The 16,702-nt window shown below is 40.7% G+C and overlaps 1 protein-coding gene across 1 annotated transcript; it reads right to left on the reverse strand.

Annotated features, from left to right (window-relative positions):
* Positions 1-387: 387 nt before the first annotated feature.
* On the reverse strand, positions 388-16,115 carry smg6 (SMG6 nonsense mediated mRNA decay factor). The gene is made up of 19 exons (XM_020618065.1): positions 15,960-16,115; positions 12,775-15,184; positions 12,392-12,584; positions 11,918-12,028; positions 11,461-11,567; positions 11,103-11,181; positions 10,182-10,292; positions 9,653-9,868; positions 7,949-8,010; positions 7,661-7,806; positions 7,257-7,370; positions 6,800-6,974; positions 5,880-6,099; positions 4,407-4,586; positions 4,028-4,195; positions 3,170-3,314; positions 2,711-2,973; positions 2,482-2,563; positions 388-2,349 (listed from the first exon to the last, which is right to left on the reverse strand). Exons 1-19 carry the CDS (start codon positions 16,048-16,050, stop codon positions 2,219-2,221), a joined length of 5,004 nt encoding a protein of 1,667 aa, XP_020473721.1. The 5' UTR covers positions 16,051-16,115; the 3' UTR covers positions 388-2,218.
* Between the last annotated feature and the right edge of the window lie 587 nt (positions 16,116-16,702).

Below are 16,702 nucleotides of genomic sequence, written 5' to 3' on the forward strand. Positions count from 1 at the left end.
AAATATTTCAACTACATCCAAAGTTTTTGTCACAATTCATTTAGTGATCTAAATGTGCACACACACTTGCGAAGTACTGATAATGGCAGGTTTTGAAGATATGGTACATTTCTACTTTTAGGTTTAGGATAAAGTGAATAAAATAACTAAGATAGTCTTTTGTGTACAACACAACTCCAGATTTTCTACACAACATAATATGTCCCACATGAGCTAAATGATTAAATGAATGGTGGCCCAATTCCTTTTAGTTGCATCAGGGTCCTGGTACTGTGCAGGCTGGCTCACTGAGATGCTTTTGAATATATTGACATTAGTAACACCTATACCATTCTTATTTCCTCACAATGTCAACTGTTCATTTGCACATTAATAAAGTAAACAAAATGCCTTCAGACATCTTTAATGACAGATGACGTAAAAGCCACTTGTGTTATGTTTACTACATTTGATCCAGCATTAAAAAAGCTGCAGTGGTGCCACTGCACTGAACACTACAGAGGAATGCAGAAACATCAACTGCTGATGAAGTTGTACAAGCCTAGCTGAAAAGATATAGATCAAACAAGAAGCAGGATAGCCACTTCTACAGTATTACTTTAAACCCATAAGATGAGAAACTGATGAATTATCTGGTAACATAGCAGATGACACTGTATTTAGACATATTTTTTGAGCATCCTGACACGTCTTAAATGCAAACATATACACTGACAAAGGAAAATCTCCTGAGCAATGTAGACCAAGCAAAATTGTGAACACAAACACTGCCTTTCGGTGTTTTTGATGATGCGTCAGTGAGGTGTTCTTTGCACTCAATGGCAAATTTACAGTCTGTAATTAGTGCCGTTAGGGGAAAAAACTGGGTAATGGTGATTAAAAACATTTTATAAAAACTAACTACTATGGTGATATGAACTAAAAAGCACAAACCAGACTGGTATAAAGATGAATAGAAAATAAAGTGAAACAGTCACCAATTGTACTCAATAATAAAGTATCTGCAAAGTCACTAAACTACCAAACCACTTAAAGCTGACCTCGGTCAAATAGTGTATGCAAATTTTTGTTTCACACTGTTTTAAGTGACAGATGGAATTGTACTCAAAGGACAAAATCCGATAAGATTGTCAATATAGGGCAATTTTATGGAACTGAAAACTTACCATAGACCAATTGAGAAGTCCTGATATATTAAATTTCACACGTTATACCGCTCAAACACACAACTGAATGATTAATTACAAATACATTTGCTGCCAGATATTAAAACTCAAAAATTTGATTCAATAAATTATGGTTCATGGTATTTTTGGGAAAACATTTTAGATCTTATCAGAATCTTCAAAATGGAAAAAATGCCATCAAGAAGCAAAAGGATTTAAAATAATAATAATAAAACAACAGAAAAATAAACCGATATTTTTGTTACTAATTTTTAAGAACATTCTTCGTAATAGCTGAACCTAATGTCAGCATCAGGCCGGAGGAACAGCTCAAGTTACCAAACAGGAATCAGGCGTTTCCTGGGTTAGCAGGAAATACCACATTTGCTTGTGATTCCTAGGAGATGCCAAGGTTGCAAGAGAGCTCTTGATTATCCCTCTCTACAATCAGACACTCTGTACTGTACTATCACTGAGCCTGCAGCTGTGCTTCTCTCTGCCCACCTTTCTTTCAGCTCTGCTGTAGACATCACAGCAGTCTATAAGACTGGGCCAGCTAGGCCTTCATTACTGCTGTCTTTAATCAATTAAATGTCCATAAACACTCTCCTCCTCTCAGGCTCATTCCATCATCAGCCTCCAATTTTAATACTGCTTGCAGAGTACACACTCACTAAATAGGCAAAGAGGCTCCAGGCTGGATGAGACAACTTACAAACCAAACTGCTCCATTTTTACCTCCTTCCTCTCTTCCAGTCCAGCATTCCAGAGACTTAACAAGTCTCCCTGTCTCTTCCTGGGGAAGCTCACTGATCTTAACACATACATACACACACACGCACTTCATCACAAGGGAGAAAGGATCACTGAAACCACTCCAATCTCACTAGATTTGCTTGCATTTCAAAAGAAGTGGTTCTTCGCTTTCTTTATCATTTCTTCTTCCCTGTTACCTCCTTTTCTTCTTCCTCTGCTTAAGTGTGTCTTCTCCTCTGGCTGAGTGACAAGCAGGCTTCAGCAGTTGGGTTCCTTTGATTTTATCTTGACCTGGTTCAGCCTACTTTGGCCCAGCTGAGGAAAGCAGGGATGTCTCGGACTGGGACGTTGCGGGTCAAAGCTTTGACACGCAGGTTGCGGTCATCTGTAAGGAGCACCACCTCTCTTTGGAGCTTCACTGTCCCATCTGTGTGGGGGAGGGCAGCAAGGGATGGGGCAAAGGGTAGTAATGGACAAACTCAGAAGACTGGATTTATAATAACTGATGCAAAGTGGAAATATGAACACTGACAGTGAATGCGAGTCACTGTTAACGTACTTCTCTGATCAGGCATGAAATCTTTTGCCTTGTCTTTGCAGTAATGAAGACAGCAGGACAGAATCACATCATCATTGTTGCCCTGAGGCAGAACAGAAAAACAAGTCAGCTTCCCAGCAAAACATAACAGTCTTATTTCATTGCACAGTCTGGAAACAAATTACCACAGAGATCATAAAACAAAATAAAATGAAACAACACTTTGGACTACACTGATTCAGGCTCTCACCTGTTGTCCAGAGGTGTCTTCACTGCGGAATGCAATAGAATCGAGTTGATTTCCTCTGCTTGTCATGGCTCTGAGGCATGGTTCCCTGGCTTCAAATCCTTTCTCTAAGAAAGCCACTGCCAATCGGGCCTTTTCCTGCACAGCTCTCACATGAGCCACAGAAGCAATACAGTTGCCACGGCCGCTAGTGCCACGTACCCCTGAGCCCACTCCACCACCAAAGCTGTCCTGGCCTTTAGCCAAGCCATCTAACTCTGTAATCACTGAGAGAGAGAACACATCATATGATGAGTATACATAAACATTTCCTGTCTCTACACTAACTGCTAGACCCATGGGATGCATTTATTTCATCTTAAATATGTCATAACACCACAATCTAATCCTCCTTTGTCCCCCTTACTAGAGAGCTACTAGAGAGTGTTTCTGTCCACTTTCCTCTGTGTCTTTCAGTCTTACCGATGAGCGGCACAACTATTATATAGGTTCCACACTGAAGAAGTTTCTTCAGTCCTCCCAAGTGATCAATGAATCCATTGGTATCTGGAACCAAAAAGGAAGGCCGCACTTCCAGCTCCAACTGCCCGCCTGTCTGCAGCACCGCCTGGGACACACACATTCAACTTAATGTGAAATTCAGCTCTGCCACAACATGATATGGCTCACAACCAGTATGGCTCATTTCAAAGATGGACTGTGGAGGTTCCTTTTGTAGGTACAAACCAGGATGGGAGCGAAGATTTTAACAGATGTCCTGTTAAAATGACCAGAAAAATCTAAAGCTTTCCTCATAACCTGAAATGTTTTTGAGACTGTGCTGTCTCTGAAACTTTTACTGTTCTGCATCTCCAACATGCCAAACTGATGCTAGCCCTGGTTTTGCCTTGTTCTTTGGTGGACTCTTCCTGTGCTACAGAACATGACCTTTTGGGTCAAACATCTCCGCTCCCATCCCAGTTTGTACCTGCAAAGGTAACCTCCATGGTCCATCTTTGAAATGAGCCATACTGGTTTTGAAACATCTTATAACCTCAGATCAGCAGGAGTGTGGAAGTGTGGTATGGATTTTAACAACACTGGCCACAGAGGGCAAGAAATAAACACAAGGCCTGAAGATAGAGTGGGATGAGGGGTTAGTAATGCAAGAAGACACCAGTTCCAGAATTTTTTTTTTTACTTGATTTATCCAAATTTGTGCTAAATCGTTGTTAATGCAGCTTTAATAAATCAATTATGAAGTAAATCTATGAAGTCCTTTCAATAAAAACAGATTAGCAACTTTATTCAAGTATTTATTGTCAGCTATGCAATTTTTACCTGTATTTTATCCCTGCGCTTCTGCTGCTGTGCCAGTTTGTTGGCCAGGGCATGGCGTCGTGCCTTTAGCTGTCTGATGTCATTCTCACTGTCTCCTGCCTCCTCGGCATCCTCCTCTCCTTCTGATGCAGAGAGAGATGACTCTGCCTCAACTATAACGTCGTCATCCTGCCAAACAGACAGACAAGGAATAAAGGACATCATCAGCAATTCGGCTTCCACAACCAAACCTCTGCTAAACTACAATGAAAATTAAACTTCAGCATGTACATAATTCAGAACAGGTCAAATTTTGAAAGATATAAGTGCAATTAGACCTGAAAAAAGAGGCAGCTAAGTGAAGAAGAAAGGTCATTGAAAGAAGGAAAAAAATAGTCACCTCCTTCTCTGTGAGAGAATCCTGCCTGTTTCTTGTATCCATTGAGTGGTTAGGTGGAGGAGAAGTTGCCACAGAGATGTATTTGCCTCCCTTGAAGGCCAGCAGAGGCTCTTCCTGTCCACACAAAGCCTCCAGAAAGTATTTCAGCACGGTCACTCTCTTACAATCTGCTGCTATTGCCTGAGGAAATAAGGATAAAGATATACAGTTGAAGTCAGAAGTTTACATACATTGAGGTTGAAGTCATTAAAGTTTTTTTTTTTTTTACCACTCCACAGATGTCATGTTAAACTCTCATTTTGGCAAGTCTGTTAGGACATGTACTTTATGCATGACAAGTAATTTTTGCAACAGTTGTTTACAGATGGATTTTTTCACCTATAATTCACTATATCACAGTTCCAGCGGGCCAGACGTTTACATACACTCAGCTGACTGTGACTTTAAACAGCTTGGAAAACTCCAGAAAATGACACCATGGCTTTAGAAGCTTCTGATAGGCTAACTGACATCATTTGGGTCAATAGGAGGTGTACCTGTGGATATATTTTAAGACCTACGTTCAAACTCAGTACCTTTTTGTTTGGCATTATGGGAAAATCAAAAGAAATCAGCCAAGACCTCAGGAAAAAAAAAGAAAACTGTGGATTTCCACGAGTCTGGTTCATCCTTGGGAGACATTTCCAAATGTTTGAAGGCGCCAGGTTCATCTGTACAAACAATACTACGAAAGTATTAACACCACAGGAGAGGGGCGCTTCACAAAACAGATGGCACCGTGAGGAAGGACGATTACGTGGATATATTGAAGCAACATCTCAAGACATCAGCCAGGAAGTTAAAACTTAGGTGCAAATGGGTCTTCCAAATGGACAATGACCCCAAACATACTTCCAAAGGTGTGGCAAAATGGCTTAAGGACAACAAAGTCAAGGCATTGGAGTGGCCATCACAAAGCCTTGACCTCAATCCAGTAGAAAATTTGTGGGCAGAACCGAAAAACAAGCAAACAAGGAGGCCTACAAATTTGACTCAGTCCCACCAGTTCTGTCAGGAGGAAAAGGCTAAAATTCCAGCAACTTATTGTAAAAAGCTTCTGAGCAGCATCTCGAAACATTTGAACCAAGGTAAAACCAATTTAAAGGCAATGCTACCAAATACTAACCGAGTGTATGTAAACGTCTGACCCATTGGGGATGTGATGAAAGAAAAAGTTGAAATAAATCTTTTTCTCTACTATTATTCAGACATTTCACATTCTTAAAATAAAGTCATTACCCTAATTGACCTAAGACAGGGAATGTTTATAGGATTTAAATGTATTTGGCTAAGGTGTATATAAACTTCAACTGTATGTGTATGAGAACAAGACGAAGAAGGCAATTAGGAGTGTAAAAGGTGACAGAATAGGAGTAGAGGTATGTACCAGGGAACAGGTACAATAGGTAAAATACACTTTTACCCTTCACTTACTATGTCAGTGTGTTTGTCTGTGTAACACGGCTCCTGAGGTGCAGCCAACAGCGGTACAAAACCGGCAAGCAGTCTGTCCTCCTTCAACTGCAGCACCATCAACTCCTCGTCTCCCTCACCTTCATCAGTGTCAACTTTGTACAGTGGCACTTCTCCATGGTCTACACGCGCCAGCACGTTACAAAGGTCAGCTAGGCACTGCCAAACATCAGGGCTGCCACTTGATAGAGAGGAAAAACCACAAGTGGCAGAATGTGTTGTTTGTGCTATGCTATGGTATGGTAGAAGCCATGAGCAGAACCACCAGACTATCTTGAGGTAATAATTTCAAATACATTTATAATAACACATCAAATGACAATGTGTAATTGCAAGAGCCATCAGTATGAACCCACCCTAGTAGGTTCAGAATTACCACCAAAATTTACAGCTTCGCTCAGCATTGCAGAGCTCTATAATGACTTTCAACTTAGTATTTATCTGTCTGGCCCACAGCTTTATGGTTCTGATTCACTCTTATCACTTTCATTTACAGCAGGCAGTTGCTTTAGTGAAATAGCTCTAAAAAGCCACTGAGCTCTACCTGCTACTCAGCATCAAACAGCAGATAGACACAGTTAGCAACTAGCTGATGAACACAGTGGAATATTTAGCAGCTAATGACCAAGATAGTTTCCTCAGTAGTAGGATGAAGGAAAAAAAAAAAAGAGTGAATGTTAGGCTTTCATTCATCAGGTGACCAGACACAGGGCTCCAAATCAAAGATAATGAACTATTGCCATATCAAACCAACTATTGCCACAGGTTTGCCATATCAAAATAAAAGATATGCCATGATATGTTCACAATTTGTTTTCACTGCCCTGAAATATCCATCACAATCTGTTACTGCACATTTAAAGCACATTTAAAGCACTCACTCTATACCGCATGGCGGTGGGTTCCACTGGTCTGGGTGTCCCAACATCCAGTCAGACCAGACCTTGATGCCTGGCAGTAGTTCCCTAAGGGCCAATGGGAAGGTAGAGACCTTCACCATACCCTCACCCTCCTCCCCTTGACCTTTCTCCTCTCCCTCTGCCATGGGGACTGGTTCTGACAGATGGATGTTTTAGAAATACAACACTTAATGTTAAACAAGAAAAAATGTGTAAAACAGGAGCATTAAATCAAGAGAAAATTCTCTGCTTACTAATTAGCTCTACAAATAATTTCCATCTATCTGCTCTGGGACTGTACAGTAGTTCTGTTTGAATTATATGAATGATAACACTCTAATACTAATATTCACTAATGTGTACCTGAATTAGGTGAGTATAGAAGCATAATTTTAATCAATGCGACTGATCAAATATGTGGAGTTTACTGTACTTGTACCTGCAGGAGTATCTCTGAGAAGCTCTGTGCAGCGCTGCACCAGCAATGCAAACATGCTGAGACCCAGGGCAGTGGTTTGCTCTTGCAAAACAGAGCGCACTTCGCCTTCTTCACCTGATAAACACATACAAATATAAAATAGCATGACAAAAAGCATTTGCATCAATATTAACACTGACTGAAGAACTTGCATGTGATGAAATTAAAAGAAGTCAAAAAGCTATAATCAACTATGCATCGGCCAACAAATGACATGTTACTCACCCGCATAAAATAAAAAGTAATAAATGTAATAAAGGTGTATTTGTATTTATTTTGCAGATAAAAACACAGTGTTAAAGCGTCGAAGGAATGTTTGCTGTTTGATGATGATGGTAATGGTGTGTGGGTGAGTGCAGCATTACCTCTGCTTTGGGCATTGTGTATGGTGAACATGTTGATGGTGATGATCTGCAGCATGTGCGAGCTGCCCAGTGGGGAAGGGATATGCTGGAGCAGTGTCCTAAACTCCTGCAGAACACGGCTTGCTACCGCAGGGAAGGATTCCATACTGCATAAGCAATGCACACACATTCATACAAATACAGGCAAACACATACGCAGACACAAAAATACATTTTTTCAGATTATATTCTCAGTCCTTCAAACTCATTCAGTCCAGTGTACGAGTTGGAAAAGGAGACATCACTCACCCCACTTTAGTGAAGAGCTTTCCATGTGCATGCAGGAAACTCAGAATGAACCTCTTATTTAGCTGGAGAAAAAAAACAGGAAGGTTGAGAGAACATCTTTGAACATCCTTTTTAATTTAGCTACAAACCCTACTTCACATGGCAAAAAAAAACACAGGTCTTCAGTGACAAAGCACAAGAAGAGGTTTGACGCTGACATAACCACATAAATGCACCCGGGATTTCTAACAACAGGGATGGGAGGAAATGGACTGAAAGGCTACTGAAGCTGGCAAAGAGGATACAGACATATCCTCCAAAATAATACAATGACAATGAACAGAGACAGCGAACAATGGAGAGACAAAACAGGTTAGGTAAGAAGTAAAGAAAACAAAATGGAAATACCACAAAGTCACCATGTCAAAAAACTGGTACATTTTCAAAAGCACACAGTATTAAAAATAAAAGTCGAACTCTAACTGATACAGGGATGTGAACAAAAAGACAGCAGTAGGCAGAATTGTGATCTCTCACTGGAACAATCCACTCCTGACAGCAATAAATTACTTGCTGCGTAATGTTCAATAATGAATCAAAGTCAGCAAAGCTCTCTTACAGAAACAAGTGTGTAACCAAGCTAGTTGATATGGAAGGAAGCCACCTGAACATGTCTCACTGGTGAGGAATCACACACACACACACACACACACACACACACACCTGAGAAGACACTTCGAGAAAAACCTAGGACCTGATGGAAAAGGTACTTTATACCTCTCAACTATCTGCTGTATCTGTCTCAGTGTCACTTAGGAGGGACTTGACAGTAAGAAAGAAACATATTTCGTATGTACATATCTTCATCCAGTTCTTTCAAATTTAGCTGACAATTGTAAGAATAAGCAGTGAAAGAAATGGATGGATAGATCCCCAATTACTGTAAAAAGCCTGCTGCATTTAATAGATAGTGAATCATTGCAAGCACAAACAGGAAACAAACCAAAAGGACCAACTGACAAAAGAAGAAAAAGGGTAAAGAGGAACATATCAACAAGGACAACAATCCATAAGTGAGCACAAATGAAGGACCAGGAAATATTAAAAAAGTAAAAATAACATGGCAACAGAGGGCATAAAATGAGTCAAAAGAAATGAATGGACAGGACATACTAAATGAGAGGAAAAAACGAAAGCAGAGGAACTACAGTTGAGGTCAGACGTTTATATACACCTGAGATAAACTCATTCAAACTCAGTTTTTCACAATTCCTACCATTTCAATTCAGTAAACTTCCCTGTTGGCTCAGTTAGCCCAACTACTTTATTTTGATGATGTAAAATATCAGAATAATGATAAAGAGAATTTTATTGTTTTAGCTTTTAGTTATTTTCTCACATTCTCAGAGGGTCAAAAATTTACATACACTTTGTTAATATTTAGTGGCACTGCCTTTAAATTGGGTAACTTGAATCAAAAGATTGGGGTAACATTCTACAAGCTTTGCACAACACTCGACAAGAATGGTGGCCTAAGCAGAAGAGGAGAAATTAAACTATACAACTGTGAGATGTCTGCTGGCATTAGCATCCCCCTGTTTAAAAATAACACAGAACATCACAAAGTGACTCGAGCACATACGTACCTGCAAAGACAAAGACACATCACACAACACTTGACATGCATATTTGTTTAAGAGAGCAAAAGGAAAAAAGGGATCTTACGTCACTAGCGCTGAGACTTCCAAGCTCTCCATCCTGTTCGGAGTCTCTGCTGGACTCACTACCTCCTCTTTGTGAAGACGGGATCACTGCCTGTCCGCTGGGGCGAATCCAAATCTCAACACGCACTCCTTTTTCCCCTCTTCCTCTCCCTCTTACAGCTGGACCCCTGTAGCCTCCATCATGCTCCTGCCTCCTCCTCCGTTCAAGTTGCTCTGCCTACAATAACAAAGTGTATAAACAAGGAGCACTTCATTACATTATATTACTGATTTATTACATTATATTACTGATATAAATGATTTTTGACTTGACTTCATTGCTAATAAGGTAATTTATTAAGCTAATTGTTGCATTAACATACAAATATGTCTATATCATTACATTTTTCTTAATGTTCCTACTAACGGTCCATGAGTTATTTGCTACGAGTGTATCCGCATCAATGATGTGCACTGATGTCAGAAGTTTTTGTTCCAAGGAAAAAGGTTAATCATCTGGTACAAGTTAATGACCGAAGTGTGTGTCTGACCTTACGCTTAGCTTCCTCAAACAGACTCATCAGGCTTTCCTTTGCAGTCAGGATGGGGTTGGAGGCTGCCAAGCTGCGCATGTAATAATACACAGCATCCAACTTCCGCTTCTGTAAGTGAGTGAGGTGGGACAAGAGTAAGAGACGCAAGGCATCCTAGAAAGGGACACGGAGAGTTGGGGCAAACAGATCTTTACACAGAATATAACTGTATTTTTCGGTCATTCCTGAGATGTGCCAGGAGACATACAGTCACAAAAAATTAAAACCCGGTTACTAAGATTCTGGAGAAACAGCAAAGAAAGAATGTAGAAAGTCCTCTGGACCCTTTATTGTTCCTAATGAAAGTATCACCTGAACATGTGTTTGACAGACCAGTGTTATAGACTACATATTTTGTTGATAGCTGAAAGAAATTTGCTATTAATTTGAGGAAGCCTAACCCTCCCACAATTGCTCAGTGGTTATAAAAAGTCAGGCATGTCTATACGATGGAACACAAGACAGCACAGCTACAACTGAAACTACCTGTTTATATAAGGAGATGATCACCAGTTACTATCTGCCTTAGTTAAGAATCTCACCTTGTTTTGAGGTACAAACTGGGCAGGTGTATGTGTGTAAGTATGCAAGTAAGTGAGACAAGCACAGTAAAGGGTAAAGGCTATAAGACCATCTCCAAGGAGCTGGATGTTCCTATTAGTACAGTTGCAAATATCAATAAGACATCTGAGGTCCATGGGACTGCAGCAAACCGCCTGGACACAGGCGCAAGAGGAAAATCTACACTGGTTTGAACAAAAGGATAATGAAAATGGCAGACAAAGAGCCAAAAAAAAAACTTAATAAAATCCAGTCATCTAATAATGCAAAGAATGTTTTCAGCAAAAAAAAAAAATTTCCCTACTTCTCTTCACTTACTGTATAAACTGCGAGCAGGGCCAGCTGGTTATATGGACGTCCATTTTTGGGGGCAATCTGTTGGGCTTTCAGGTACCAGCTAAGAAGTAATGGAAATGTGTAGCCATGAGATACCATCTGAGAAATTTTCTGCTTTTACCTTAAATAATTTGGTTCTTGTCTAATCACAAATACACAGCTAGGAAGAAATGTTCCCTATTATAGCACAAAGTCTTTAGCAAGTAGCATCTCAAGAAAAACGTTTAAGTCAAAAAAAAAGTTTTAAAAACTGTCAGAGACTGTGAGTGGTGCAAGAATTTTCGAAAATACTCAGGACTAAATGAAAACAATATCTCTTGAACACTTGAATACAGCATACCTGCGAGCCTTGCCATAGTTAGCCGAGTCACTGGCTTGCTCACGGTAACGTGCTATATCTCCCTGACAAATCATACAGCGCTGAGCACTGATCAGTGCATACTTTACCTGAAAAAGGCAAAAACGCAAGAAAATTTTTAACAGTTTACTACATGCAAAGTTCAGTTAGGACATAATTATTGGTACAATTAAACTGTAAACTACCACGTTTCTGTTGGCAACTGTATTGCTAGTAACATGGTAATATGACCATTGACTGGCTCAATAAAAGTATAAATTGTGTGACTGCTACTATACTACTTTTCAAAGATTTTAAGTTGCACTTTAACTGCATAATAAAGGAATATATTTTTGTGTGACACCCCAAGTCACAACAAGCTAAGATGTTACGTATTTTTTATTCCCCACTTCAATTTTTAATAACAAATAAACACAGACTAAAAGGAGCTTTGCTGTACCGTTTTGCGTAATGACCGAGCCCTGATAGCCATGCCATCCATGTAATCTTCTAACTTAAACTGGTACACTTTTTGCAGCTTCTGAAGAAGTGTATCAAAGAATAGTGCTCCCTGTAAAACACAGATAGTTATCACAACAAATAAGTTATAGTAAAACAATCAAATCAATAAAACACAAGACTGGTCTTGTGTTTCATAATGAGGAAACCTGTCAACCAGTGCAACAGTGTGTTTCTGTAATGTGTTTTTAATCAGTTTTGAACAACAGTGGAGATCTATGGCACAGACTAATAAAATAATCCACAACTGCCAGATTTACAGCCATTAACAGTGAGTAGAGGAAAACCATTGTTGGTTTAAGTCTCTGTATAGGAAGTGCTTAAAAGACTTAATATAAAAAATGACCAGCCTTATGCTTAAATATCCATATTTTGCAAGAACCCACCTCATCTGATTTTTCCACAAATTTCTTACCTCATCGAGAAGTGTGAGCAGCATGTTCCTGATATGAGGGGTGTTATCATAAGCGGGGTCCTTGAGTAACTGCCGGAAGTGCTCTATGACCTGATAAAAGACGTTTTTCCACAAAGCCTGATCCACGTTCTGAGAGTCTGAGAATTCAATGTCTGCTAGGATGACCTGCTCATACAGCCCTAAAAGGTCCGCTCTAGAAAAAACAGGGCATAACAGGACAGTGATTTTTCAATACAACTACTGACTCAGTTCTGTTGAGTTAATTATTAATTAGCCCCAAGGGGCAAATGACAGCCAAACAAGTACTATAAGACAAAAAATTTAAACATAAAACACAAACAAAAAAAGGTCACTAATACAAATCTTTCTTCCCCAATCCTCACCTGAGCTGAGCCATACGCTCTTGTCCATCAGCACTCACTTTGTCCCTGGACAGCAGGTTACTGAGCTGAAGCTCCTGTGCATCTGCAGCCCGCAGCAGCCTCCCTAGCTCTCCTCTGGCTTGTTGCTCCACCTCTTCAAATGTCAAACCACCTCCTGCACCTGGCTGAGAATGACCTGTTCCCCTGTAACTCCCACAGAACTGACCCACACCAGCGCCTGGGTACATACCATTATGGGGAGCCACTTGGTAGGGCCCCATATGATAAGGATATGGATAGTGCTGGCTAGTGGCGGTGCCAGGATTTTGTGGATTGCTAATGGGCATGGAGTAGCTGTAGGGGTTGTCAGAGTTTTGGAATTTGTAGAAGGCCATTGCAGCAGCCTGCTGGGACCGAAAGTGCTCACCCTGTGGGACTGGAGGACTGCCTGAAACCTCATCATCTGTGTCCAGAAAGTGGAGCTGTCCATATCCACTGCCTGTCTGAAGATATACAGGCACCTGGAGAGATGAATGTTGTGAGGACTGGGTGCTGATAAGAGCAGGTTTCTGGTCTGGGTTATTGGGGTCCCAAAGTCGCCTCGCTCCTCCTCCTCTGCTCCCTCTACTCCTGCTAGCTGCCCCTCCCCTAATTCCACCAAAAAGAAGTCTTTGCCCAGCATCAGGTGAATTAGTGATGTCTGTGCGTGATGGAAGTACTAGGATACCTCCACCTCTGCCACGAACCAAGCCTTGCTTGCGATATTGTGCATCCCCACTATGTGATGAGATACCCGACTGTTTATCTAGAGAAACCCTTAGGATTCCTGAACCTCTACTGTTGTTTCCCTTTGGTCTATTCCTTTCTTTCTTCTGCCTCTCTGCACTTAACTCTTCCTCCCATTCTCTTCTTTTCCTCCTCTCTTCTGCTATGTCACTCATCTCACTCCCTTCCAGTGATTCTGTAGATGAGTTTCCGTTGGTTGCCCAGCTTGGTATATGACTCCTTTGTCCTTCTCCACTGTTAGCTATCCGCTCTCTGTTATTGTGCCTTGTCTCCAAGTGTGGCCACTTGGTACTTTCCACGTCCATTCTTAGTCCAGGACCATCCAGGCTGGTCACACTGCTGGCTGAGCTACTGCTGTAAGTTCGGTTCCGTGAGCGGCGAATATCTGATTTGGAATATCGTTTTGAGGTTGGTGTTGTGATGTTAGTATTAGATTTGTTTCTATCACCTCTTTCTACAGTGTGGACTATGTTTATTTCTGTCTTAGCGTCTTCACCAGCCTCTCTGGACCTGTTTCTGTTGATGTCTCCTCTTCTAATTTCTCTGCGATTCTCTCTGCCTTTGCTTTGGTGTGTTAGTCCTGCCTTACCTGGTTTGTCATCTTCACCTGCTTCTGCTCCTCTCCTCTCCTGTCCTTTCTCAGCTTTCCCCTGGTTACTTTTTCCTCTACTAACTACTTCATCTTCTCCTCTACTGGAATCCTGATGCCTCTCTTTCTCCTTCACTTGTCCTCTTCTCCTGCGGTTTCCCCTTTCCCTCCTCTTCTCTACCTTTTCCTCCTCATCTATTGCTCTTCCTCCTTGTCCTCGTCTTCCTTTATCTGTTGCTTCCCCTTTCCTGTAACTTAACTTGCTCACATCTTGGTTTTCACATACCACTTTATGCTTGTCATTCATGCTAAGTTCTTCTACTTTGCTGGTAATTTTCTCCACCAAAGCATCAGAAGATAATGGGGGTTTGTCCACATCTTGGCTTTCTTGCTTTCTGTTGGTCTTACTGGATTTAGACAATTTTTCACTTACCTGCCCCTTTACACCTTTTTCTTTCTCTCCCTGCTTCTGTATAGATGTTTTTTTGTTTTCCTCAACTCCCCCTGTGTTCAGCTGAGACTGTGGCTCAGTTTTCCACTCATGCTTGCTAGGGGAAGGTTTATCCTGCTCTCTTTCAACTCCACAGTCCCTGCCCTGGATGTTCCTCCGGCTACCGGGTTGATAAAATTCTCGGTCAGGTTTGCGGGCTTTCTTTGCCTGCTTAGCAGCTCCAGCAGGTTCCTGGTGTTCTCTGCCATTTTCAGCAAAGTGGTTTTCTTGATTTTCTTCTGTTTTAGCCTGTGACTGACTGCTCTTTCTACAGTTCTTTGTGTTACTACAATCACCTCTAATCCTGCCTTCTTCCATTCTGTTGGCATCTGGCCCACCATCTATGCACCCATACCTTTCTAAAACCTTTACAGAGGTACCCTTTTTCTCACTCTGTGATGGTTGATTATGCTCCTGCGAATAAGTGGTTAGGGGATCACTTTGACCAGTTTCACCCTCCTCATTGCCATGATGATGGAGCACATGACCAGCTACTGGCTGGTAGCGCTGCACATCAGGGCGCTTTCCTTCATGTCTTCTACGCTGCTTGTGTACATGTTGCTTCTCTGGAGAAAGAAAGACAGGCAAAAATTATTATCCTGAAACAAAGTTTGTGACAGGCAAAGTAAATAAAGTACTGGGTATTTCAAATGTGGTTATTATATTTTGGTTCTCTCCTTGTCAATAAATCCAATTCAAGACCAAACGGAGCAATGCCTCTAATCGTCTCTCAGCAATTCCTGACTTGCCTTGTGTCTTTGAGCGGATTCAAGAAAAGTACGTTACACGTGAGAGATGTGCAGCTACAAGTAAGCCTGCAATACTTGTCATATTAGAAACAGAAGGCCGTTCTGACAACTGTTTGATACTTTTTATGAGCTTTCTATTAAGCCTTGCTCTTTTCAGCTGACAACTGAACGTTAGCATATCTAACGTTACTTCCTTAATAACAACCATCGTTTAACCATGACAACAGTTGAACTTATCGGTCCTAACGTCAGTGTTAACCAACGCTACGTTCAAAAATTGAGAACACATTACTTCTACTAAAGTATGCACCACCAAGAAATAGTGCGAATAATATATATTAACAAACAGGTGGCGACTGTTGCACATAAATGATATGGTGTCGTTATGTTTGAAGGGCTCGTTTAAAACGGACCGCGCGAGACGAAAGAATGAGCAGACATAACGTTAGCCCGCTAGCTAACAACATTAGCTCGTTACAAACTTAGGCATTCCATAGGCTACTTTCAGCGAACTTAGAGTGCTCTTTCTCTTGAGTTTATCTACTTTTTCAAAACTGTATTAATCCCATGTAGCGGGTTCATTTCCTCTCACCTTTCTGACAGTCTGTAATATTAACAGCACTCGATGCTTCAGCTCGGAGTTCCGCAGCTGAGATCCGCACTCTGTCCAGTTCGTTCGCCATCTTTGCTTCGACACAAACAAACACAACAAGTATGGTGGCCCAAATGGCCCAAACATGTTGACTGGGTGACGTTTCAGTTAAAAGACACTCGGGTAATGTAGTACAGTCCCTTCAACGTAATATCGGCGCACGCCTTGGGTGCTGTACGGTTTGTCAGTCCGTTTTCAGATCCTTTACAAAACATGTTACAAGTATTTTTTGCTATTATTTACTTTTTCATTATTATTTATCATACCACTATTACTACTAGGCCTATTATGTAGGCCATTTAAAATTTTAAATCAAATAACCAGATACTATAGTCTTGCTAATACGCTTATATAATTTATAGCCTATGTGATTGTGTCTTTGTCTTTATTGTTTATTGTCTCTTCTATAGGACGTCATTTTTAAAGCAAGATAAATATATTAACATATCTTTCTAACAATGATATGTGATATACAGTACATACAACACATATGCAACACTATACACTACAATATAATTCTATATATTCATATATATGTTATTCATAATTTTGCCTAAGGGAAGCATAAAGTATAAAGTAAAGAGAACTGGACCTAGCACTGAACCCTGTAGAAATCCATAACTAACTTTAGTCTGTTACTTACCTGTAAATAAAACAACACAATTATTAGCATGAAAACACAA

The sequence above is a fragment of the Monopterus albus genome, unplaced genomic scaffold (genome assembly GCF_001952655.1).
Source record: "Monopterus albus unplaced genomic scaffold, M_albus_1.0 scaffold199.1, whole genome shotgun sequence".
Taxonomy (NCBI): domain Eukaryota; kingdom Metazoa; phylum Chordata; class Actinopteri; order Synbranchiformes; family Synbranchidae; genus Monopterus; species Monopterus albus.

What these genes read in the sequence shown, in the direction of transcription:
- smg6 (XM_020618065.1), bottom strand. Translation starts at nt 16,050, where the DNA reads ATGGCGAACGAACTGGACAGAGTGCGGATCTCAGCTGCGGAACTCCGA. An exon ending in ACACAATGCCCAAAGCAGAG is followed by an intron (nt 7,371 to 7,660) that starts GTAATGCTGCAC and finishes TGTGTTTATCAG; the next exon opens with GTGAAGAAGGCGAAGTGCGC. An exon ending in TTTCATGCCTGATCAGAGAA is followed by an intron (nt 2,350 to 2,481) that starts GTACGTTAACAG and finishes TCCCCCACACAG; the next exon opens with ATGGGACAGTGAAGCTCCAA.